This window comes from Apus apus, chromosome 4 (genome assembly GCF_020740795.1).
Source record: "Apus apus isolate bApuApu2 chromosome 4, bApuApu2.pri.cur, whole genome shotgun sequence".
Taxonomy (NCBI): Eukaryota; Metazoa; Chordata; class Aves; order Apodiformes; family Apodidae; genus Apus; species Apus apus.
The window spans coordinates 7,695,867-7,721,604 of record NC_067285.1 but is presented as its reverse complement, the minus strand read 5'-3'; the positions used below and the strand labels follow the sequence as shown (position 1 = coordinate 7,721,604).

Sequence of the window (25,738 nt, the reverse complement as noted above, 5' to 3'; positions counted from 1 at the left end):
TTGCAACAAAAACCCCAAAGTTAGCAGAAACAAGGGATTTGCAAGTGATTTACTTTATTTGTTTACATGCTCCAGAGACTAATTATCTTTGTTTGCTTTATTGTTTTACCTATCTCAGAGTGGAACTGGATATACTTCATTAATTGGCCTGAAAGTAGTGATGGGCAAACTTCAAAGCGTTCACAGGCTTAGTTTTGAGAAAGCATCCCATAAATAGATTGGATGGAAATGGTACCCGAATTTATCTGAGCTATTCTCATGAACTCTTTTTAGTTCCACCCCTCTCTAAATGCACTGACAGCAGCAAACCCATGGTTGCCTTCAAACCACAGTCAACTCTAAGCTTTTCAGGCCCTTCCTTCCCTTTTTAACCAGTTAACCTTGAGATGGACATCTCTCTGTTAACCTGCCTTTAATAGCTTTAAAAAGTCAAGCTCTCTACTAGTCCTTCAAGATGCCCTTTATGTTTAGAGATTTCTAAATTTCCATAAAATCTCTGCTTTGCTGGTAAATACTGCATCTACAACAGGACAGTCCGAGCAGGTATGGGAAGAGATAAACAGCAGCACCATGAAGATAATCTGGGCAAGGAAACCCTGTGTCACTGGAGGGATTCCTCTCAGAGTCAGTAATTTAGATAGTGGCTTCAATCCAGCCTTTGGAGCAACTGAGAACAAAGACAGTTGACAGTTTCTAAGGTTTTTACAAATTCTACTAGTACCTGGATGAAGTCTGTTTTAGGACAGAGGAGAGCCTATTACATCTATCTAGTATGAATAATCTTTGCCATGGTAGAAAGAGCAAGCCTGCTGTATGTGCAGTATTTTTGCATTTCTAAAACAAAGTAGCTCATTATTTATGTGAACACAAATAAATCTTTCTGGAGCAGCAATTAGACGATCAGCACCTTGAAAATCTTGAAAACATTTCTTGCAATCATTTCATTTTTCCTTCTTTCTTCATCATTCTTACATGTCCAGTTCTTCCCCTTGGATTATTAGGTGGATTGGTCCAGAGATCATTTAATACATTCCTCTTCTCTAAATATTTGTAAGGACTGATAACCAGTCATTTACTAACCAATCTGCTTAAAATATTTGTTGTAAACCCTAGTGGAGGCTAAAAATTGCTCTGCTGATCCCTTTTGCTTACAGCTTGATTTCTATATTAATTTCTGAAGAACTTCTGTGGTCATAAAAGGTAATGATCTGATAATGTTGCACATTTAAGTTTTCATAAGCCAAATATAGTTCAGATAGCTCTGGTCCAGGCGTTACTGGACATCATCATCCACCTCCTCCCCAGTGAGTCATCTAAATTTCATACTATCAAAGTTCTCACTCACTCCTCAGCTGTTAACTACACCTGATATTTATGTGGATTCATTTCCACTGGAGATAAAGGCCAGCAAATAAAGAGACATACCTCCACCTGCTATAAAATAACTTCATAATTTTCAGTGAGAACCTGCTGATTATTGCTCACTGAAGATCTGGCCCCAAACACTTCCAGAAGACTAGCACTAATGAAACTGGGTTCATCAGTAATACCAAAACAGTGGTATTGCTGTTTCTCTAGAGCAAGATAAATTAGCCTAATTAGGAACTGTAGAGTCATTTATCTTTAAGTACTACAAATGATATTACAAACTTGTGTCTAACCCATGGCTGAACAGGTTGGTAATCTAGAGGACAAACACACTTGGAACACGTATTCCTTCAAGTATGCACCATTTTAGATGGGCAGTGTATGTATCTATTTGCTAGATGGGTGGATAGAGAGACACAGGCACTTTTATATTGTACGTAACATGTAGCAGGAACTTAAAAGGAACTATTAATTTCATTTTCTGTTGAAGAAACACAAATCCTCTTTGTGCACAGCAGCATTAATCATTTTTTTCCTTTCCTTTGCCCAGAAAAACAAAAACAAAACTGAAGAGAACCACAGAGAAATCTTATTTTTTGAACAAAAAAAAACCAAAACACATCTCTTTGTGGGGCAAAAAAACCACAAATGAATCCTATATTCACCCTGGAAAATCTCCTCAAAGTAAACTGAACATCTTCTGGAAAGCTTACTTCAAATATTTTTTATATCATGAACTGAAAAAATAAGAATAATCCTATTGGCAAATTCAAAGAAAATCTGCTCAAACAATAAACAGTCTTTCTGAGAAGAGAAAAAAGTCCCAAACCTGCTATTCTCTAATGCTTTTTATTAGCACCAGTAAAATCATTTGTAACAGTTAAAAATACAAAGAAAACAAAGTTAATTTGTTTTCCTTATGATAGTGGTTCTTCAAATACTCAGCAGGATAAATCAAAACTTTAAAATTTTGCTTACAAATAAGCTTTGTTAATAGCAGTATTGTGTCTAATCTGCATATAATTTTTGAGGCAATTTAATTTTATATTAGCACAGCCCGTTGAGTAGGCAACATCGATCAGCTTTTCACTATTTCTTATTTCCAAGGTTTTGTAGAAGTTCTTTGATGTTCTGAAATTATCTTTGATATTTATCAGTTCTCCCTCTTTAAAGTTGGTCAACTCAGCTGCAGCACTGAGGCAATATTTAAAAGCCTGATATAAATGATGAAGCTGCAGGAAAACCTCTAAAACTGCATTTTTAGTTTGAACCTGACATAAATCATGGCCTATTGGAAAACGGCTCTATGAACCAGACACGTGAGTCCCCTTCAAGAAGTTCCTGTACTGCTGGGTGGGCAGGAGTTAATTAACTTTGTCCCTCTGGCTGTGTGTACCTTCAATAGCTGGTACATCGGGACTGGGCAGAGAGAGAGAAATCCCTCTTAGCCTTGCCTTTGCAGTGGTGATCTTCAGAGCAAGAAAGACATTGAATCCACATCTGCTGACTGCACACACGTAGGCTGGGATGTCCAAGTGAGTGGTCCCAGCTGCTCGCCCTGTCAGCAGATGCAGGGAGCGAGGGCTGCTGTCCTCTGCGCTCACCTCGGCGAGGGCAGGTGAAGTCTAGATGTGCTCACTGCCACCTCTCTTTAGATTGCTGCTTGTGTCTAGGTACCTATTTATGGCTCGACAGCAGAAATATCAGGAGTAGGTAACTGCCAAAGCTGAGCGACTGGGGTGACTACACTAATTAGTCAAAGCTGCTCTAGCGTCTAGACACCATTTGGCACACACAGCATAGTCACGTAAGGGAAGCGCTGCATCAATATTCAAACCAGCAAAGAAGTATAAATCTGACACTGAAAAAATTCAGACTAAGTCAATGAATATGTGTCATAGTGATAAATGATACCATTATAGGAAAAAAAACAAGCCAAAATACTCGTTCTTGTGTTGCGGGGGCCAAACGCAGTATCCTCCTCTGTGCCTAGAAATAGCTCCCGTATAGCTTGGGTGCTGCTGTTTCTGCTGGGACACAGAAGTGGAGAGAGAGGCTGGTACATGGCCAGACTAATGGTGTCATTGTTGCAGGAGCTTCTCTATTTCTCTGTTTCATAAAGACACAGTGAGTGGACAGGGAAAAAATCAGGCAAGGGCTACATAAGAAACTCTATCAACCAGTGAGCCAAAAAAAGCCTCAGAGCAGCTCTATCACGAGGGGTGACCCTCCCAGCACCCAGTTATACAGGTTTGAGCCTTGTTTTTAAATTAGAAGACACTAGAGCTGTGTAAAATACATCTCACCCCTCCTTAGCTACAGACACACACTATTGAGCACCTGTGGGCAACTACAAGTTTTGACAGATCTTTATAAATGGTCACTTTTATGTATAGTTATTAAACAGCAACTCTATTAATTTTTTTCATCAAAAAGGTTATTTTTTCTTTAATTGCTACCCTCCTTCTCCAACACAGAAAGGCCCCAATGGCCCTGAAGTCCCTGCCCATCCCTGGGACTTCCCCTACCCAACCCAGGACCCCACTCCAACCAAGTCTTTTGCAACACTGGCAGAAATCATTACAGGATCTTGGACCCCAAATACCAGGTACTAACTGAAAGAAGCTAGGTTTTTTTCTGATTTCACTTCTGTTTGCTTATTTTAAACGACTGGCAGCCAAACTCCACACAAATATTTGATTCTGGATTCGATTTATCTCTAAAAATCGTGTTGTTTATCTGGAAGCAAAATACAGACAATGCCCAATTACATGCAGGCAGCCTATTTGGATTGTGGAGGAACTGGATACAGAAACAAACACCAGAGACCACAGAAGACTCATTCAGATGCCTTTTAGCAGCACGAATGCTTGCTCAGAACATCAGGCACAAACACGACAGTCCAGTAAAGCTGGTTCCTCCAGCTGAGCACCTAACACTCGACCCAAACTGGCTGTTTGACTGTCTGCACCATGTTCTCACCCTGTCTGCCAACATCTATGTTACCCAGGCTGTTTACCAGGTACCCTGAATGATGATGAGCTAACTATTAGAAATTCAGTCATGCAAAATGAAAAATATTTCCATCTACACATATCTGTATTTTTAAGTTATCAATACAACATTCTGTTTTTCTATGAAGAAAACTGATTTTTCTGACTAACAAGTGCTCTAAACATACCCCACATCCATGTTCTATTATTGCATTTTATGGAAAACAAAATAACTTTTATACCATTATCTGTCAAAATTGTCATCTCCCCTTGCTCATGTTATCTTCTAGGCACCTGTTGGATCTTTCTACACAATGTCTGCTACAGAAAATCAAAGGAACTTAAGGAAACACTAAACTCAACGTTTATCAATGTTAGTTAAATCCTCTAAGTTAGTCAAGAACATGCATGAGAGTTTTTAATTTAATATATTAGGTCTCCTTTGGGTTTAAGAAAACTACTAACCTCAAATGTGATTCTAAACAAGTATGATTTATTTGCAATTGGGTAATATAAATATTTTTATACTACTGACATTTTGTGTAATAAAATCAAACTTGAAAAATATGGTGCAAATCCTGAGCACAAGGTAATGCAATAAAGAATTAGAACACTCAGATGCAGTGACACAAAACAGAATTTTCTGTTTGCAAAAAAATTACCTCAGACCATTTTTGAGAGGCCTGTTTCAGAGAACATCTGGAAAGCATTCCACAGGAAATCAAACCTATATTAAATATGTTTTGCAGGGCTCTGTTTCCTTGCATTGGCTTTAAGCATGCATAATGTGTTTCTGCCTTCCCAGCTGCAAAGAAAACACTTCTCTGAGAATCTTCTACAAAATGACAGGCTGAACTGCCAGTCTGTGATTTCTATCAGGGGATGCTGCTAAGAGTTGTATTTAGTCTATCTGTCTCTGTACCAAAGCTCTTCAATAACATACTGAAATCCACTAGCTGCTTTTTGAGTACTGTGAGTTTGTGTATTTTCATTTTATTTAATTTCCTTTGTGCTGTTTAATTTGTAGCTTCTAAATATAAATTACTATCATGCTTAAAGATGCCCAAGCGTCAGAGTGTCTCTTGATAGCGTGTTCCTCAGGAAAGAACTACTGCAGCACGGATAGAGTTGTTCTCACTTCATTATCAGGGAAGACAGGAGTGTCTTTGAATTACAAGCTGCAAACCTAAGAAAATCCCTGTCTTTCTCAAAAAGCAAGCCAAACAAATTAATGCCACTGCAGATCCTTGAGTATGCCTCTGGATGCTTAGGTGTTTATTAACAACTATATTCTAAGTGCACACTGAAGGAATGCGGTTCCAAGTACCTAAGAAAGATGTCCATAACAATAATATTCTTTGTAACCACTTGAATGAACTACAATAGAATATTTCCAGCTCAAGCATGAAACTGTTGTGGAGTTTGGAGACAGAACATGATCTTAAAAGCTCTATACAAGTTCTCTCTTTACCAGAAAAGTTTCTGTTGGCAGATGCATCAGGTTTCCTAAGGTTATGGAGGGATACTTTTTGCATGGGAAAATCCCTCAGTGGCACTATCAAACGGTGGCATTCCTGAAGGGAACAGCTCCATGTCAGAGACTGGCCGAAGGAAAGAGAGGTGCTCAGTATTGTCCTTGCACTCATTCATGCAGGGTGTGTCAGCATAGCTGAAACTCATCCTGAAGCTTCTCTAAAAGCTGTTCTGACTTCAGTAAGACAACAAATATAAAATCAGAACTACAGCTGATAAAAGCAGATTAGAGTATTTTTTATGTGAACCCTTTTATTTCATACACAAAAGAGCCCCATCAAACAGCAAGTTCAAAAGTTCTGGCACTAGCAGACCAATACAGCAAACATGTTTTACTTGCTTCTAAAAGCAATATGGATATATAATGCTCATACAGAAAATTCTGATTTGTAGTATAAAATTGGAAAATAAATGTGTTTTTTATCAGTTAAGGATGATGTGGCTGTTTTAGGAGGGTGTTTTTGTCTCCATTGTCAAAAAAACCTGAAGACAGCCACTGAGGCTGACAGCTGACAGCCTGTGCTATGTCCAGATGTTCACAGAGGTTGCTCTGAGAGACACTGTCCCTTCTGAAGCATATTTTGCAATGCTGCATGATGGCCAGTTACTGAGATATATCTCCAGCATTTTCACAATGCCTCATTAAAAAAGGGAGCATTATGATTGTGAGGAAAACCACTGTAATTTATGCTTGAATTGGAACAAAAGAAAGTGAACTGAACATTCAAAAGACACTGTCAAGTTTTAATTTAACAGAGGTCTTAGTCATCTGTGCTTTATAACAGAAAAGCTTGTAGTAATGGTTTCTAGAATGTTCTAGAACTAATATAGGGTAAGCACAAACATGTGAATGTAAGGTCATCTATTAATAATCCTAGGCAAGGGTCACAGTCAGCTCACCCAGAAAATCTATATTCAACAGTAAACACACATCAGGAAACTTTCTTTGTCACTTGTTTTAAAGCCAACAGATAATCGAAGCATAGGAAAGAACCACCAACTCTGCCAAGAAGTCTTTGCGGATACTGGTACATTTACATGAGGCTTCCACTTAACAGTAGTTCCTCCATCAGTAACACAGTAGTGCTTAAAGCATAATGAAAGCAATGCAATTCCTATTCAGTAAACATACAAATGCTAAAATTTGAAAATATGCATGTGGCTGTCACTTGCTCTGTTAAGAAACAAAGTTTTATTTTTAGTTGCAGTGCTTACATTTTCTTGCAGCTATTTTAATAGATGAACTGCCACCAGAAATATTCTCTCACTGGGGCCTGATGTAGAATGATATAAATAACCTTTACAAAGTCCAGCATAATGGAATGGTAAAATCACTTGACATTCTTTTAATTAGCACTGCCTGAAGATTTACCTACACAGAACAGGAATTGCCAAATTCATCCCTGGAATAAATCCACTGAAGTCACTGATGTCAGAGGAAGTACACTGGGAATGGACTTGATATAAGAGCTCTGTTATTCACATTAAACACAGAGCAACTTCTTGCCTGCAACATATACACAGTTTGAGGTAAATGAGAAAACATTTTGTTTTATTAAAGGAAATGCTATTGTGTGATACATACACCTTTTCTTTGCCCCAGAAACAGCGAGTTTGCCAAATGTGACTGGGTGTATATTACAAGGGATCAAAAATCTTCTCGTTACCAGACGTAATAGATTAGCGGGTGGAAAGTACTCGTGCAAACCAGTGGCTGCTAAACCCCTGCTCTCTGCAAAAATCTCTCAACTAACAATTCAACAAATCAGTGGTAGCAGTACTCCTATCGGCACCCCATCCAGCAAAGCAATTAAATGCTTGCTCAACTGTAAGAACGTGAGTAGCTCCAAATTTAGATACGTATGAAAGCTTAATGCCATATTTAACTTTCCTAGATTTCAGTATTTTTGACTAAACATGGGTGAAACTGCTTCATGAACATATGCAATTTAATATTACCCCCCGATAAACAGACAAAACAAAATGGGTCATGTTTACCCTGCTGTAACCCCCTTCCTAGCTTGTCCTTCTAAGCTGTAGTCTTCTTATTTCTTATATTATACAGACAATTTCCCTTTCTTACTTAGAATAACAAAACAAGCCTTTTCAGACATAATTATGATGAAGGACCACATTTGGATGATACAAACACCCTTAAGTTCTTAGAGATAAAGTTTAGTGGTGGCTGTGGTGGCTCCAGCCCATTGAATCATTTTGGCTAAAAGGGGACTGATGTGGAAGGCTGGGTATCTAAATGTGGCCCATTAAACTCTAATAGTTTGTATCCAAGTTTACTGTATGATTGCTGTGTGTTCACACATGCATGCTCTATTCCCTCTTAGGCTTTTTCCACCCTATAGACAGGTAATACTGAATATTCAGTGCCACAGTTTGTTTTTATTCTTAATAGCAACCAGGGAGGACTGGCAGGACCTCAGCCCGGTCAGGGGTGCTGCCAAGGCTACAACATGCAAAGCACAAGTCTGCTGAACCAAAGAGCTCTGACAATCTTGAGGCCTAACGTGTTTTACAGATAATGGGCACAAAAGAATTACACTCCCTTTTCGTGGAGATGGGGTTTCAGGAATCAGCAGAAGTTCTAGCTGACTGATATGATGCTGCTAGGAGAGTTTCAAGCATGCCTGACAAGGGACCTCTGCGTAAAGATGCTGTCTAGTTACTGCTTCTTGGAGCATAAAACCCCTGTGCTTCAGGCTCCCTTCATTGTTAAAGCACAGAAATATGGAAGTTTGGTGCACAAATAAAGCTGAGCCATTTTTCTAATTACTGTATCCTATCCTTGCTTGCCTCTTCGCTTCTTTCAGAGAAATGTCAATCACCCAGCAAGCTTTTAATCTTCAGGACCCTCTTAAGCAGAACAGGGAGTATATAAATGAGGACTGGCCAAGCAGATCCTGGCACCACAGAATGAGATCCATCTACACTTTCACAGGGACAAAGCAGTCTTGTTTTGCTGGTTGTTCTCATTTTTTTATTCCAGAGGGATTTATAGATATGTTTTAAGGAGAAATTGATTCATTTTGAGTTTTATTCAGAGGGAAGAAATTTAAAATTACCTTTGTTTATGAGGGGAAGGGGAGAGTCTAGTCAGCTAATGATAGACATCAATATAATGAATCATGTAAGGGACTAGAAGAGAAGAAAATACTACAGTATTACAGCATTTTCTATCTTTACTTTGCCTTGACTTGAAAGGGTTTTTGCTTATTTTGCAGGGACTGCATTAATATTTTTTTTTTCCAGGCTAGCAATTCCCCACACACATGCTCCACTACACCATCATGTTTTCTCTGAAGAGCACACGAGTTTCTGTACCACCCCCTCTCCCCCAGATCTCCTTTTTTTAATTTGCTGAACTGTAATCATTCCTCACTATTAATTCATTATGAACTAATAACTGTTTTTTTTCCACTTAAATATAGTACCTCTAGCAATACATACATATATGCAGATATATATATACACACACACACTTGCATATACATATAGAAATCATTCTTCAAATTCAGACTGTGCTTAGATGTGAGCTGATCTTGTGAGCACACCGCAGTATATGGGCCGAAAGGCAGCTTTACATTTTTGCCTATCCCACTTGGCATTGTGCAGACACAGGATCTTTCCTGGCAAAGCCTTGATGTCACACACACAGAGAGCTGGGAGGATGTGCAGGTACCCTGAGCCCAGGCTAACCCATCACACTGCAAACACCCTACATCTAGTGCTGGGGGAGTCAGGCAGCACGTGGGCTTTTTCATCCGCTCCCTGGCTCAGTCTCCAAATGTACAGTTATAGGCATAGCCTGCACGTCTCTAGAAATCAACTGTCCCTGTGTTAATGTCCTCAGCAGCTTTACAAAAACTATGTTGTTGCCCTGGTTTTGCATACCCACAGCAAAACAATCATCTCAAGGAGCTGCCAGACAGCTTTGAGTGCCAAACTGATATAAATACCCCAGAGTGATGCAAATGCAGCTCTGTTATACAGAGCTCTGTAATGCTACTGTGTCCTTCATTAAAATATCCATTAAGTGTCCTTTTAACACGTAAAGCTAGAGCCAGTCTGAGACTGAGCAGTCAGGCTTAGTAGCTGGCCAACTGAATTGTAAGCGATAGAAGCTACAAGGCTCAGAAAGGGAGGTTAGCACCTGTGTTTTCCTTCTTATTTGCTAAATTACAGATGATCACTGGGCTGTATCAGGATATTGAGGGAGGAAAAGAACAACACGCAGAGGAGCAGGTGAGGAGGTTCTGTAAGTGGCTGTAATAGAGAGAATTCAAATGTGGCAGAGAGGCGGTGAAAGTCAGATAATGACTACGAGATCTGGGCAGAGGAGATGAAAGGACACTAAGCAAGGGGAAGAGGCATAAGAGAAATCAAGGGAGAAAGCGTGAAAAATGAAAGGTAAGTCTAAAGAATAGAAAATGTAAGGAAAAGCATGTCTTTCTTCTTTCCCTCTTCGCTCTCCCCCTCCACACCCCAATAGTGCACTCCTCCCTGCTACTTGTTAATGCAGTAAGTGAAGCAGGCTCCCTCCTACTACAAGGTGCTGGCCTCCCCCTCTGCTACAGCAGGACAAAAAAGGCTGCCTGCACATTTATAACATCTCATCATAGACTTGCCTACAGTGCTGAACCACCCCCTCCTCTGGCAAATCTCACCCATGAGGGCGTACGGTTTGCAGTCAGTAGAGGTGCACGTTGCAGGAACAGCCCAGAAGTCTTAGTCAGAGAAGCCACTTTTACAAATACTGGTATAAAGCACTTGCAGAATTGCACAAGCTTTATGAAAGAGGAGCACAGATACAGTGCCTCGCTTTCCACGATAAGGGATCATTAAAAATGTTCTACGGAATATGAAGAAGGAAAAGTGATTTCTTGGCAAGTTTCTTATGTTCTCAGAAACTTCAGCAAGCAGCTGAGCCTTGTTCTAGCTTTTACTGTGGATGAACTCTCAGGCACTAATCAAAGAGCTTGCATACTTTCATACAATATTCTTATACCTGTAGATGCAGGTATCTTTCATACAGAATTGAACAGGTGGCTGCAACAAAATTAAGACTAGATAGGACAGATGACCAGAAACTGGTCACGATGTAAGAACAAAGCAATGGAACAACATTTCTAAAGATTTAGCTCTGCGAATAAATAGTGCCAAAAATATATTTATTGTATTTTCAGGAAGTTGACCCACCTACTGAAATCTAATAGGACATTTCATTAATATCCTTCAGCCTACCCATCAGATAAAGTTATTTAAATGTATTAAGCAGCAATCTTATCTTGCCCCCCACCCCCTTATCAAATAGCTGTAGTAGCAACATGTGCTTTTTACAGAATTGAAGGCAAAACAGTAAGAATAGTAATATTTTCAGTTAAAATAAATAAATAAATAAATAAATAAAAGGCCAAACAGCTGTCTTCTGAAATTAGTCATGAACTAATTTATGGCTGTATCACCATAAAATGAGCCTCAGTGACTCGATCAACCATTTTGCATATAGCAATTGTGGAGGACAAGAAACATGCTGTTACCAGACTCTTATTTTAACAAAAACTGCCTCATTTTATTTTACCCTTCTTTTCAGATCTTTGCAGCATATGACTAGATTGATAGTGTTCTTTTAATAAATAATGTGCCTGAATCATTATCATTCTGGTCAGTGCCAAGAGACAGAGGTATGCAAATTCAAAACACAGATTATTAAAAAGACCAAACTAATAATTCTCACTCCCATTTCCCAAAGAAAATAATATTTCTAATACTGTCAAATGTGATAGTGGTAAAAATGAAGTACACTGCCTGGCATTTACAGCAGAACAACTTTTTTTAAAACATGCCAGTCACCTTTCTGAAGTTTAATTGGTGGCTGAAGAGATCAGAACAGGAGGTTCCACAGAGCTATTCCAGGACCACATTGTTGGTGAAAGTTCTTGACAGTGTATTGATTTTGCTTAGAAATTTTGTTTATGTCATAATAAAACAGATCTCTGATGGCTTCTTTTTTTTTTCTTTGGTTTTTTGCTTTTCAGTGAGCATTGACAAGCATGCCTGAGAGGCTCAAATTGTTTTGATAGCTGGATATGGACTAGGATACAAGTAGAGGCAGCAGTAAGACGATAATGAAAAGAAACCACTCGGTATTCTGGTGAAGTTGGAAAATTAGGACTGTTTACATAAATCAGAACTTATTTGCATTTCCTGACATTTCTGGTCTCTTTCCACTCTATCAAGAGTTATGCTATATAGTAAGTAGATTAATGAATAGAAGAAAAAATAAGCAAAGCACCCTGCCATCTCAGCTAGCACTACCTGCAGTTTGGCCAAATTGCTTCCCTGCTCTTAACTCTGTCTCAAAAACAGATTCTGTGATTTATACATCCAGGAAAAAGCTTTTAAGGAGCATGCAAAACTGTATGTTTAAGTGCTTATTTGCACAGGCCCAGATGGTATTTTATGCAGACCATGGGCAGATTAAAATCTTGCATTTCTGAGTATGCAGCCTTCGTAAAGCAACTTTCAGAAATCCTTTAGAACTTGTTCCCTTGCCTTAACTAGGATTATAAGGAGGTTGTAATAGACGTAATAGGCACATAAATAATAGTTTCTAAATCACTCTGTTTCACAGTAGTAGGCAAACAAGATTCCCAAATTATTCTCCCACTTAAATACTCTTTGTGATTTCAAAATGAAATAGAAGTTATCAGTTAGAATTATATGCCTGCTGCCTACTGCTTTTAATTATTCTAAACATATCTGGAATTACTATGTAGATCGATATTCATTGGTGCCAATATTTTCAGTAGCAGGGAAGAGATCTCCCCTTTCTCTCTTCCCCTGCCTAAGTCCTTATTTTCCTGCAGAACAACAGGAGCAAATAAAACTAACTCCCTCTAAGTATACAACAAGTCACAGAGATAAAACGTCTTCTGCTGTATTATGTTTAGGCTGGAATAGCTTTGCTTTGGATTCCTCTTCTCCATGACAGTAGAGAGGGAAGGCATTAAACACACTAGCAGTTAGCCCAGGAGGTATCAACACCTACATGAGATGACACTCAGCAAGACATCAAGCTTGTCTTACCTCCAGGCACAGGACCCAAGTGCTGCACTCACTGACTGCACCAGAACCTGCAGATACTTGCACACCTATTCCCTTTTACTAGAGCTGCCCTTCTTCCTCACAGCCAGGTCTCTCTGAGCCTTGGTAGAGTCCAAAATGTTTAAATTTGCATATTTAAAAGAAAAAAAGCTACAGAAAGAACCTGTAAAGAAATGCATTTTCATCCCAGTGCTGGCTGCAACTTACAGCTATGGGAGCAGAGATTTTACCAAGCTTTCCTCTGCAGCGTTGCAACAGAGGAAGGACATCAGACTCATGAAGTTAAACAAAATGCCATTAAAAACTTAGCTGCTGAGACAACATTAGATCAAAGCTGACCAAAGGAAAACAGAGTCATGAGAAAAATAATGGCACTAATTACATTATGTAATTCCTGAACACTACAGCCTGAACAATAGGAGGAATTCTCCCTATGAAATCCTCTCTCCCGTTTCATTGGCATTGTTAACACACTGGGAGCTTAGTAGAAAATGCTGTAAAGATAATGTAACTCTACTAAATAACAGGGCCTGTGTATAGAGAAGAAAATAAATAAACAAAAAAGACTAATGGAACATGGAAAACTGGTGCTTCTGAGACTACATAACTGCAATAACACCAGTTATAAAGGTGCTGAATGTAACTCACTGGACTGGAATGAGAACCCTGGTCTGATTCAAATCTGCTCTAATTTGAGTCAGAAGGAAACTGGCTCCAGACTTCCCCATAGCCATGGTGGGAAGGGTGCTCCTCACCTCCTCACCTGTGAACAACACTTGAGCACATTTGAGGTGCTGCAACTAAATGTGTAGGATCAGCAGTGGAGATCTCATAAACGAACTTCAGAGTAAATATTTTACCATGCATATGTAAGTACTTATTGAGATTTATATCACATGCTCAGTGTCCTTGACATTTTACAATAGTGTTTATCTCCCTGCTTACCAATTTGCAGAACTGGATAATCTACAAGGAATTTACACATTAGAAATGAGCAAGATTCTTGGGCACAACTTTGTAAACAGGACATTAACACAACATTCTTGTATAAACGTACACAACGCTAAGTAGGAATAAGGCATTTCCTACAGGCAGAGTAGGTCCTGTACCCCACTCTTGTGTATGCTTAAGGTGAAAGGACCTCATTGGTTCTGTGAAGCAGAGCTCTTGCTGCCTCCCCCGAGCTGAACGCACAGAGGGAAGAGGCTGGGAATTAGGTCAGTGAATCAATGACCCTCCAGTTTTATCAGCCCAGCACTCTTGTTTAGGGAAAGAGCAATAAAACAATTCCAAGGCTAAAATACCTTGGCAAACATAGTGGGATCTAGTCTAAAAATGTGGACTCTTTTTTTTTTTTCAATGAAGAAAAAGCCCCTGAGTAGTCTGTGCATTGTGAGCATTTATAAAGTCCAACATGTGGTTTGTACTCAGTTATTAGTGCTCACATCTAAGGTTACAACGAAAATAAATCCCATTATAATGAATAATTCTATTTTCACCTGGTCACTAATGGAACATAAAAATCATTCTGAGACACCTAATGAAAATGTTTCCAATGAAAATCTGTAAAAAATAAACTGGTGGTTTAACAATTCCTCTGTAATTTAAGGGAGTAGCTGTGAACAGTTTTTGGGAAGGCACAGACTAACCAGATGCAGGCTTCTGTTATTCTCTTAAGGATGTCAGAGGTGTTTGCTTTTTCCCTTGACTCATCCTTTTCCCTTGTGGAAATTCTGACTCTTAGTCCTGGCAAATCCAACAGTACCAAAATTTTCTCTCTGGTACCTCATTAATCACTCCCCTGCCGTGTGCTATCTTACCTGCAGACATACTTCTTCTTGCAGATGAGTTGTAAATTCAGGCAGTTTGGTTTCTCCTTGTCCTCATATGAACACACAGGAACAATAGTCTGTCGTCTCCTTTCCGTACAGGCTACGTCTTGACAGGAGCAGAAGAGCATCCCATAGCTGTGCTTTGGGTGAACTTTGTCAAAAAACAGCCGGAGGGCCTTATGACACTTCCGCTTGTTACAGACCTCATTGGACGTGCTGGTGGTGCAGGGGGTTATGTAAGCAGATCTGAACTTCTTGCAGGTATTGTTTAGGTTACAAGCTTTTGCTGCATCCAAACAATTGTTCCCCTTTGAAATCACTGGCTCTGCTAGAAAAAACAACACAACAGCAGTGAGAAATGGGTCACATTTATATTGGGTTTTGATGTTTGCGTTTATTTCATTGGTAATGGGATCCTGATTATGTATTTGTTACAAACAAAACTTTCAGTGCCAGAAACTGGGACCAGTCCTTACACTTCCTAGGGTAATGGTTTAGCTAGTGAAGAAGAGCACAGGCATGTGTTAAGGTCAGAATGCTGACAAATAAATGACAATTACCCTGGGCAGGCTGTACTACTTCCTTATAGCAGACATGCATGTGAATATTGGGTAAGACTTGGCCTCATTAAAAAGCCACTAAAAATCACTGGTAAATTGGAAGGGATACATTTGACCCTTCGAACAGGAGCACAGTATGAACGTGGGTGCCTAACTCTGGTTTTGTAAAGCTCTGACATTTTTTATTTTTCCCATTAACAGTATATATGACATTCAGCAACTACACCAGGTAACAAGACTGACATGTAATCTGTGCACTCTGCAGAATGGAAAAGCTACATGCCTGTTACTACAGTTTTTGAGGTATGAGACCAGTCCACCAAGAGAGAAAGAAAAGCAGGTGTAGCCCCACAACTCTGAGCTCTGTAAGGCCACCCACAAGGCCTGTAAGCTCCATGCTTAGGTAAGATATTGTTATAACATCCACAGATGCCACTTGAACCTTGGAAGATTTATGAAGTTTACAAGCTTTGAAAAAGCTGATGCAGAACTAAAAAAGAAACATTTTAAAACCAAGAGAATGTCTCACACACACGCATGCACTAGAAGTCGTTACAGACAAAATTAAACTCAGATAAAAGTAAAGACTGTAATTATACATTTCATTTTGCAATACATTATCCAGATATTAAAACCCAATACATACTTTGTTTCAAAATGAAGGCAACTGGCATTAGAATGCAAAATTCAATTAAGAATAATTGTAATGCTGCTTTGGATATTAGGAATGCCAACATCTCAGATCCAAGAAAATACATTAACTTCCCATTGCTACAGAATTTGCAAGCTGAACGAAACATATTGCAAATAACGAAAAATCTGCAGCAACCTCTTAGGGAAAATGGCCAAAGATCTCAAGCAATCTAAAAAGCTCTAAGATCCTCTCTAAAAAAGCTTTTTTCTCAATCTTCCACCTTTCCCAAAAACTCAATCCAAGGCCTGTGCCACTCCTCTCAGTTCTCCTAGTGCTCTGCCTCCCATTCCCGGATCATGGCACCAACCCTTTTTCTTTTTCCATGTCAGGAAAAGATGATGTAGCTTGGCTGACATGGTGCACTGAGGTGCTGCATCTCCTTGAACTGACTGTGCCTGAGACGGTCCTTGGACACTAGTGCACACTTCACCTTACACAGATGTATCACCTGCTCCCATCCCACGGCTCCTCCATATCCATAAATAATGCAGTGCATAAGTAGGATTAGATTTTTCACTCTAGCAATATGTTGTAACTACATTCAGTGGTGTCATACATTTCACCTTTGTACATTTAATATCCACACTCCAAGTCCTTACCAATCCCAGCTGCTTGCACAATAAACTGTAGCTTTTTGCTTGTCTTCACAAATTACAAAACATGCAACATTTGAATATAAATTAACAAAACCAAGCATTTCTTATAATAGCAGCCTACCACAATTTAAGCAACACCAGAGGCAGAAGAGATGAGGCATCCAAAATACAAACCTCTCATAAAACTGTACAACTATAATCTCAACTATGAATTATCAAAGTTGTTGTTTTTTTGTTTTTTTTTTAATACAGCATATAGAATTGTATGTTTAGTACAAATATAATTACTATGTAATCTGCAGGGCATATAATTATGCAATATATGAATAGTACATGCTAATTACTACATGATTGCAGAGTAATTACATGGTTATTTGTGCCTGGAGTCAACTGCTGAATTCCACTCTTTAAAACAAGATTCTGTGGAAGAGCTCTGAATGGGGCATTTCAATACGAATAGACATCAACTTACTCTTATGATAAATTAGAAAGTATTCTTTAAAAGAAAACCCAAGATGTAATAAAGCACATCTTTGCTCATAATCATATAGATGTTTTCCATTAGGGTCCAAAATGTAGTAAGTGCTGATACAGAATTGAAAAGCACTGTGAATATGAGTACCTCAAAAATCAAATGGGACAGGTTAATCAATCTTTTTTTTTAAAATTGGAGCACAAGCTGATTCACTGACCACACACAAAAGCAGTCAAATTTATCTTGGATGAAAGTTTAATTAGGTGCAAATTGTTAATAAACTACAGTTATGCTCGTTCACATCTTACACACAATTTGTATCTATCCAAGACTCATTCCTCCACACATAAACTGCTTCTTTTTTCTAGAACTACCCCTGGCTGTAACTTACCACTTACCTTTTCTGTTTCATGCATCTCTCTCTAGCTATTGTTTCTGGCATATTTAGAGCAAAATTATACCAAGTATTTATACCTTTAGAAGGTAGAAATATAACATACAGCACCAATGAGATACGCATCCACTGCACATGCATTTGAATATGCATTTGAATTGAACAAGACTGCCCTAAATTAACTCTTCTCATTGATGCCACCTTTCCCATGCTTTCAAATAATGCAAAATTTACAATCCAGAACACAGTACATGCTTTATTTTTATTGTAAAAGTACAACATAATTATTAGTAAGCCCTGTGGTAACTACAAATAGTTAACAATACTGAGAGTGTTTCTGAGGATTACTTACACAGCAGTAATACAAAAGGTCAAGACTTCACCCAGCTTCTGTTCTGCAAAGCTTAAATTATTAAGACAGGCAGGAGTTTGGCTCTTACTAGGTACTGACTACGTTAAGAGCAAATGGATCTAGTCCATAGCTACTTTTCCTGCCAGCATCCTTTGGGAAAGGTCTGTGTAAGGAGATCCTTTTTCAGTTCCCCCCTCTCTTGGGGCACTTGGATATGGATTGAGGGCGGTCAGAGCAGCAGCCTGTAATGATTCCTTCCCACCACCGTTTCCTGAGCAGAGCTTCCTCTCCCGAGTCTGCTTTGCTTTGGGCCTGTTCTGGAAAACTCTGCCAAACCAGACAGCTCTCGCTTATGCCAAATCACCACAGCCTCCAAGGTAACTTACTTCCAGGGAGGTGACAGTGATGCCTCATGCCAGTGCGCAAGGTATTAGCCCCTACCCAAGCAGATCTACAGACACCAAGGGGCTGGTGCCCAGCAGAGCTCACCAGCATCCACGAGTTGCTTGGCTGCAATGGGTGCTGCCCTGATGTGGCACAGACAGAGACATGGCAGAACACAGCCAGAGCCAGGAGCTGCTGCCCTGGGGAGAAAGCTGCAGCTCCCAACATCCAAACATGCTCTGAGCAGGCAGTTTGCTGTACCTATGCACAGAAACTCTGGGGCAGCAGTAACTGGCTGACTGACATTAACTTCCCTCTGTGCTGATCCCTGCCTCCCAGCTCTTCTACCGTACATGTAACATGTGCAAACAAGGGGATAAGGTTTTTCTTATAGTTTACTGATGAAAAAACAGGCCTTGTATTCTAGTATAGGGTGTTATCACTTTGATACTTGTTATCTCCTGACAACCCACCCTGGACCAACGCTGTTACAACTGCAGCAGTGCTGGACTCAAATACTACAGCAGGAACAAACCAGCCAACACTCCAGTCTTCTCTCCAGAGGTGTTTCTAAAGTTTTAAAAGGGCCTCCTATGCCCTGTGTGATCTTGCCTACACTTCACCACCTTTCACAGTCTCTTCACCATCTTTCACAGTCTCTTCACCTTAATCTTTCATCTTCCCTGCATTTCCATTATTTCATTTCTGCACCTACTGAGTCTTTGGCTGTCTCCTGTTAACTCCTGTTAACCTTATGTTGCACAGGAAGGGATTAACAGTGGATATTGGGAGCTGCTTATCCACACTCCCACTATATGGAAGGAGTGAAAAGACTATTATTTGTTCTACAAGATTCTTGTTAAACAGCAAAATGAACACTTAGTTTTAAACTTTCTTACAGTATATAAGAAGTAATTCACTGAGGTTGCCATTAAAATTACTATTACTATTTGCAAGTAATTTGCATTAGTAGGATTTCTAGTTTTTTTTAATAAAGGGAACACTGTAAGAGAGCAGTAAATGTTCATGTGATGGAAGGCAGAATTACAAAGTGATAGAAATGACCACATGGATATGACCTTACGCCAACCCAAGTGCAGAATATGGCAAATAGGAACCAAAAACTGACCAGAATAAAGAGAAGAACCATAATCCCATTTTAACAAATGTGCTGCTATGGGGTTCACCAAAGTACTTCTGCTTTGTAAGAAAAACAGATTAAAAAGCAAGGAAAATACAGGAAATATTGTCATCTGCATCTTAATGGATTCAAATAAACTACAATTTTCTTGGACAAATTATTTTTTAATATCAAATGGCAGAGAAAAAACAAGTAATCCCTGAGAAATATTGAAAGTGAAACACACATTTTATTCTGAGGTTCTACTTATTTTCTACTCGGCCTTTAAGAACAGTCAGGCCTCCTTCCAACTTTTTCCTTAATAACGATAAGCAGGTGCTTTACTTTTTAAAGGTAAACCTAATACATTATCAGCAACACCCAGGGATTTCAGAGTACTACCAAACACAACAAGATGCATCTTGAAATTACAACAGATGGCAGCAGTAGGCACACCAGGTGACAAAGGTCTTGAGAACGACCCCCATGTAGAGAAGAGCACAACCAGGGCTAGAGCATCAAAAGGACCTAAACAAAGAAAACTGCCTAAATGGGTATTTCACATCCCTGAGACCACAGCTGGAATTTTTAATTTCCTGGTCAGGTCTTCCTTGTGCTGGGCATGCAAGTCTTTGATAACACAAATTCCACAGGTCCCTAGAATTATTTTCTGAATATACCCATAATTACACCTGAAAGGGTAATGATTACTTCCTGTCCAAGCCCTACAGAGATAAAAAACATTTACATTGCTTAGTGTGAACCAATTTACATGATTTGGAAGCGTTCATCACTCAGCTACCGTGTTCTGCACAACTGCTATGCCCAAAATCTTTCTCCAAAACAGTCTGGCTTACTGAATCACCAGTCACGATCTAGGAGACTTTGGTTCAATGCATTCCTTGACCTGGAGACTCAGAACTGCTGTTCTCATTTCCCAGAAGGGTTCTCAAACCATCTCGCTGTAGAGTGTTCTCAAGAAGGTACACGAGAAATACTGTGTATAGCAAAACACAAGAGAGGGCATGATGCTTCAGGCCAAGGATGAGAGCTCTCCCCAGGAAGCACACTGCTGGGTTTTGGCCTTCACCCAGGAAAGAGAGTTATTTCTCTTACAAGAGCAATGACTGGAAACCAGGATTCCCTGCCTGAAGTTGACTCCCTTAATTGTAAATCTGCACTTGCACTCTCTTCTTCTACTCCCGCCTAAAAAAACGTAACCCTTTCTATACTACAGCTCCTACCCTTCCTCCCAGACCAACTCGCTGCCTAATCCAGAGGGTACCCTGCCAGGTTTGTGAAAACATATAAAGCACAGAGCACAGACATCCCACTTCCTCAAAGACTATTCTGAGTACTAATTTAATGACAAACGCACCATGAAATCTACTGTTAGGTGTGCTTTAAAAGAAGAGTGGCTCTCTGCTTTCACGGTGGACAAATGTACCTGCCTGAAGCTGGGAATCTGGCTCCTCAGGTCCAAAGCATTCCAACATATCTCAGTTTCAGCATTTCATATTGTCCATCTAGACATTAATTGTGCAAGGGTTTCTTTTGAGGTTGTGTTTGTTTGTTTTTTACACATTATTCCCTGTGCACTTTATAAAGATTCTGAGGAATTTCAAGAGAAAGTGCCCCTGACTTTTAGGTGGATGAATCTATCTCTTGGTCTATTCCTGGAAGTCTAATTCTACTAAGAGAGCCACATGTCCTACATGCTGCATTTTGCATTGCCCAAGTACATCACTGGATCTGGTCTTTATTACTTAGCAGGACTCGTCTCCACTTGGAGTTAAATCCCGGTGCCTTTAGTTGACCATTTTCTGGCACATTTAATAGACATTACAGATCAAGACTGCAAGAGAAAGCTACTATACTGGATATTTGTGGATTAAAGGGGAGAAATTATGTTTTAAGATTTTCTTTGGTACTTTCAGTCTTCTCTGGGGACAAATAGAGAAAGGCTGATTAGAAAAAGCAGGTGGCTGAGCCCTGTGTGCTGGTTGAGGGACATCTGCTTGGCTTACAGTTTATGGAAGAGGAAAGTCTTGCAACCCCACCATGAACTGATCTTTTTAATTTATTTATTTTTTTTTCCATGAGAGCAGCAAGGGAGAGGAAACCCCACTCCTCAGTGTTAAAAAACACTGTAGTCTGCTATTGAAATTAATTCTGTCTTCACTCACACAAATACCCTGATCTACCAACTTTCATATCTGCTACAAATCTATGGAAAGGTTATGCCAGGGTCCCCAGTTTTCCACATGGCACTGAGGATGGCAGTTTTGCGTTATATTCATGCCAGCATAGTTAAATCTGAATAGTTACTCTGAATAGTTACTCTGAATTTTCAACAGTGTAAACTCAACAGTTTGGTTCTTTAATGCTGCTTCTTCTCTCCAAGGTGTCTCATGTAAGAGGCATTAATATATTAATAAAATCAGAGGTTGCTAAAGAAAGAGACTTCCAATTGTCGCTAACTGATCCAGTCACCATTTCTCACATTACTGCACCAATGATTTCAGTTCTACCCTAAAGAGTTTTAGGGTGTAAAGGTCATCTTAACATATCACCACTGCACTAGCATTAGGCATGGATTATGCATGACTGGGACACTATACAGAATGTGATTTTTCTGAGGGAGGGATCTCCTTCAATCTATGTACAATTCCTGCTCTGTACTGAGTCAGGAGCTGGATTTGTGACGTGGAAGGCTATTGCCATGGTTTCAGCTGAGTTATTCTAATTAATTTCGCCCTTAAAATATTTAAAGTGGAAATGCGCTCTGAAGTTATACAGCTCAGTATTTTATTATTAGCTAAATACTAAGTCAACAAGTTGAGAAGGAACTACACACAGAAAACAGAATCAACCTGTGAAAAAATTCAAAGCTACACGGTTGCCGTGAGGAGTGATTTACTGCATGCAAGTTTTCAGGACACAGTGAGGGACTGTTTACCATAGTCATGCCAATTTACAGGGCAACTTTCAGCATTTCTTTTTATTACTGCAGAATTGAATTCACAACTTGTTTCCTCTTTTCCTCAGACTTGATTAATTACCGTGTTAACATAACTACTGTTCTGCTTATAATGGGCTCCCTCTAAAGTGCTGCCCCAGCAAAATAAACCAGGAGAAAGCTTCAAGCTCTTTGCTCTCGCATTGCAATCCTTTCTAATCTCACTATTCTTCAAATTTATGTTCCATTCCAATAAAGCCTCTGTGAATATTATAGCAAATCAGATAATACAAGGTTATGACCCTTGTAATTGATCCTTCAAGGTTCTTTTTGCCTTTTTCCAGTTGACGTGGTAAAAATTACATTTAGATGTGCTTGTTGACACTTGAGAATTCACTTTGTTGGTCACATACACTGTTTCAGAGAGATTACATTACATAATGATGTCTTTCTAGTGCTTTATTTCTTCTATACCTACAACCCCATTAAGCTGTAAGCAAACCTCCCATGGGGCTGTAAGACTATGAGTATCAAGGGGGCAATGCTCCCATCCTGTTCAGAGGGAGCACAGCTGAAGAAAGTATTATGTGGGGATACAGGGTTAAACATTAGCTACTATTTTAAAATATTTTCTAATCAATAAAAGCTGATTGAAATAAAAAGTTGTATTTCCATTGGTAAAAAACGACACATTTTAATGAACACTGACCATGTATGCTGGCACTAGAAATCAGTTCTCTGTAGCAATGGTTTCTGTATCACATGACCACTGGAATAAAGTGATTAATTGGACTGTCTCGGTAAATGCAATCATTACACTTTTAATTAACCTTTTCAACCTCTTGCACCTCTTAGTTTTGTTATACATTAGACTTTTGCAGTTTTCCTGTTATTATGCTTGACTAAGCTTAAAACAATGCAGAGTTCTGTTAGATAAGAAAAACAATTCAAACAACTGTTACTGGTCCTGATAGGAAAATACCACTGATACTTTCATCATAAGAGTAGTTATAAATCAGGTGGAGGACAGACATTCTGAACTCTGTGGCTACGTTCCCACCTAATTTTTGTTTTGGCAGCACACTGTTATTTAATGGCTCTGGCTACCAGGAAACTAGCTTTTGAAAATTCTTTCTCAACCTAGTTATAATTACTCCATATAAATCATACAATGATCAATTATAATAATCTCAGCTTCATCCATTATTTAAACTCAGCATTTGAATCTACACAGCAGGAGTGCAGGAAATTCCAGAGTCCATGCTCTGCTCACTAACAACTGCTTTATTCTGGAAGTTGTGCCAGTTACAGAAAAGAAGGGGCCAGATATGCTCTTAGTTATGACATCGAAACCTGAAATAACCACATATTTAGGACAAGGAAAGGGGTTTGGCCTTGAATATGGTATTTTTTCTAACCACACTAGCCTCCTGTTGTTTAAGCTAAATTCAACATGAGATTTTGCTTTCTTTACATTGGTGCTCCAAAATCAGGGGAGTTCTACTGTTAAACACACTGAGGGCACAGTACGTTCTTGCTTCATAATAGTTTAGATCTTTCTTATGTATACACATACAGACCAGACTCATTTGTATACATGTGAAGATGCACACGGAACGTTTCACTACCGTTTGGCTGCATGTTTCATGGAATCACAGAATTGTCAGAGTTGGAAAGGACCTCTAGAGATCATCCAGTCCAACTCCCCTGCTAAAGCAGGATCCCTCAAAGCACATTACTCAGAATTGCATCCAGGTGGGTTTTGAGTATCTCCAGGGAAGGAGACTCCTCCCTGGGCAGCCTCTCCCAGGGCTCTGTCACCCTCACCGTCAGCAAGTTTTTCCTCATATTTAAATGGAACTTCCCATGTTGCAGCTTGTGCTCATTGCCCCTTGTCCTGTCACTGGGAACTACTGAAAAGAGTCTGGCTCAGTCTTCCCTGCATCCACCCTTGAGATACTTGTAGGCATTAATAAGGTCTCATTTCACAAGAAAGCTACTTACATATTTATTTATAACTCCGAGATAATAATCCAAGCATTTTTGTTTAACTTAAGGCTGATTCTAACATATCTTAACTTTGTGACTGGAATAAGTCTGATGGAAGGAGAAAAGACACTAAAAGGAAACCAACTTTCACAAACGCTCAAGCAAAACATCCAAATGTTTTTCAGAAAAAATTTAAAACTAGAACTGGATTTCAAATTAGGAGCAAGGAATTTTAGAGCATTTGAATAAACTATATATTTTTTACTATGATAACTATTAAGCTAATGATTCATACTTTTTTGGACCTTGTCCTATTTCAGTCTCAGCCATAATACAGGCTATAAAATGTAAACACAGGGTCTCTTTTGAGGTTTAATAGTTTGAAATTTTCCAACACCTATTTTAGTGTCTCAGCTAAATGCTGGGAATTGCATTGTCAATAAAGCTGTATTTTTCCATTTTCTTTTTTATTTCATCAAACAATAAAGCCGTTAAAATGTGGGAAGTGACCATGTAAAGGTGTTAGATTTATACTTAAAAAAACTCAAACAACTGCACATAGAGAACCACACTTTTTCTCAACATCAAAAGAAAGAGTAATAGGTGAACCAAAAAGAAAGAGGTCAAAGGTGGGAATGTGAATACTGTCTGGCACAACAGGAAAAGTAAGTAAAAATTAACTTGTAGGATTTTCAAGATTTTTATTTTTTTTTAAATAACCCACTGCAATTCTTTTCAGGAGATAAAAAAGTAACTCTTTCTCAAAAGTTTAATTGGGAGTTTAGGTCATCAGATGAATAAATGCACAGTGGAAGAACCAAGGAACTTCTCTGTGCTTCTCAGCTGGGCAGACTTTGGTCTGCCTTAAGTCCTAAAAAACTTGCAGCACTTAGATTCAGGCAGAGAAAGGAGACATTAAGGGAGGAGAGCTTGTCAGAACAGGAAGGACATTCTAGAAAGACACAACTTTATACCTGATAAAGCTGGTATTCACATTTGATCTTAGAATTGCAAGGTTGGAAGGGATTTCATAAAATAATCCACCCTCCTTTCCCAGAGAAACTCCAGCTATAGCCAGAACAAACCCTAATATTCATCCTTGCAGCCAAACTGGAAAACCACAGTTTGGATAGGAGGACAACAGGGTGGAAACTGGCTGGCCCTGCTTTGAGTGGGACCTCAATAACCTCCAAAGATCTCTTTCCCACCTTATCTGCCTAATCTATGTTCTAACCTGTTTTTCAGTAACTCCACAGCCTCTCCAAATAGCTGTCCAGTATTCCCTATGCATCCCATTTTTATTTTTTTTCCTGGCATCTAATAATCCATCTATCCATCCGTCTATCTATCACTTCCTGCAACATAATTGC

General features: G+C 39.2%; 1 protein-coding gene across 2 annotated transcripts in view; it reads right to left on the bottom strand.

Moving 5' to 3' along the window:
* GFRA1 (GDNF family receptor alpha 1) overlaps positions 1 to 25,738 on the bottom strand; it is a 141,961-nt gene that overhangs the window by 41,708 nt on the left and 74,515 nt on the right. Inside the window, exon 4 of one of the 2 annotated variants that reach the window (XM_051619364.1) lies at positions 14,834 to 15,173. In XM_051619364.1, the coding sequence (XP_051475324.1) occupies positions 14,834 to 15,173 (340 nt within the window). The remainder of the gene's footprint in view (positions 1 to 14,833; positions 15,174 to 25,738) is intronic. The other variant, XM_051619365.1, reaches the window with a different exon arrangement.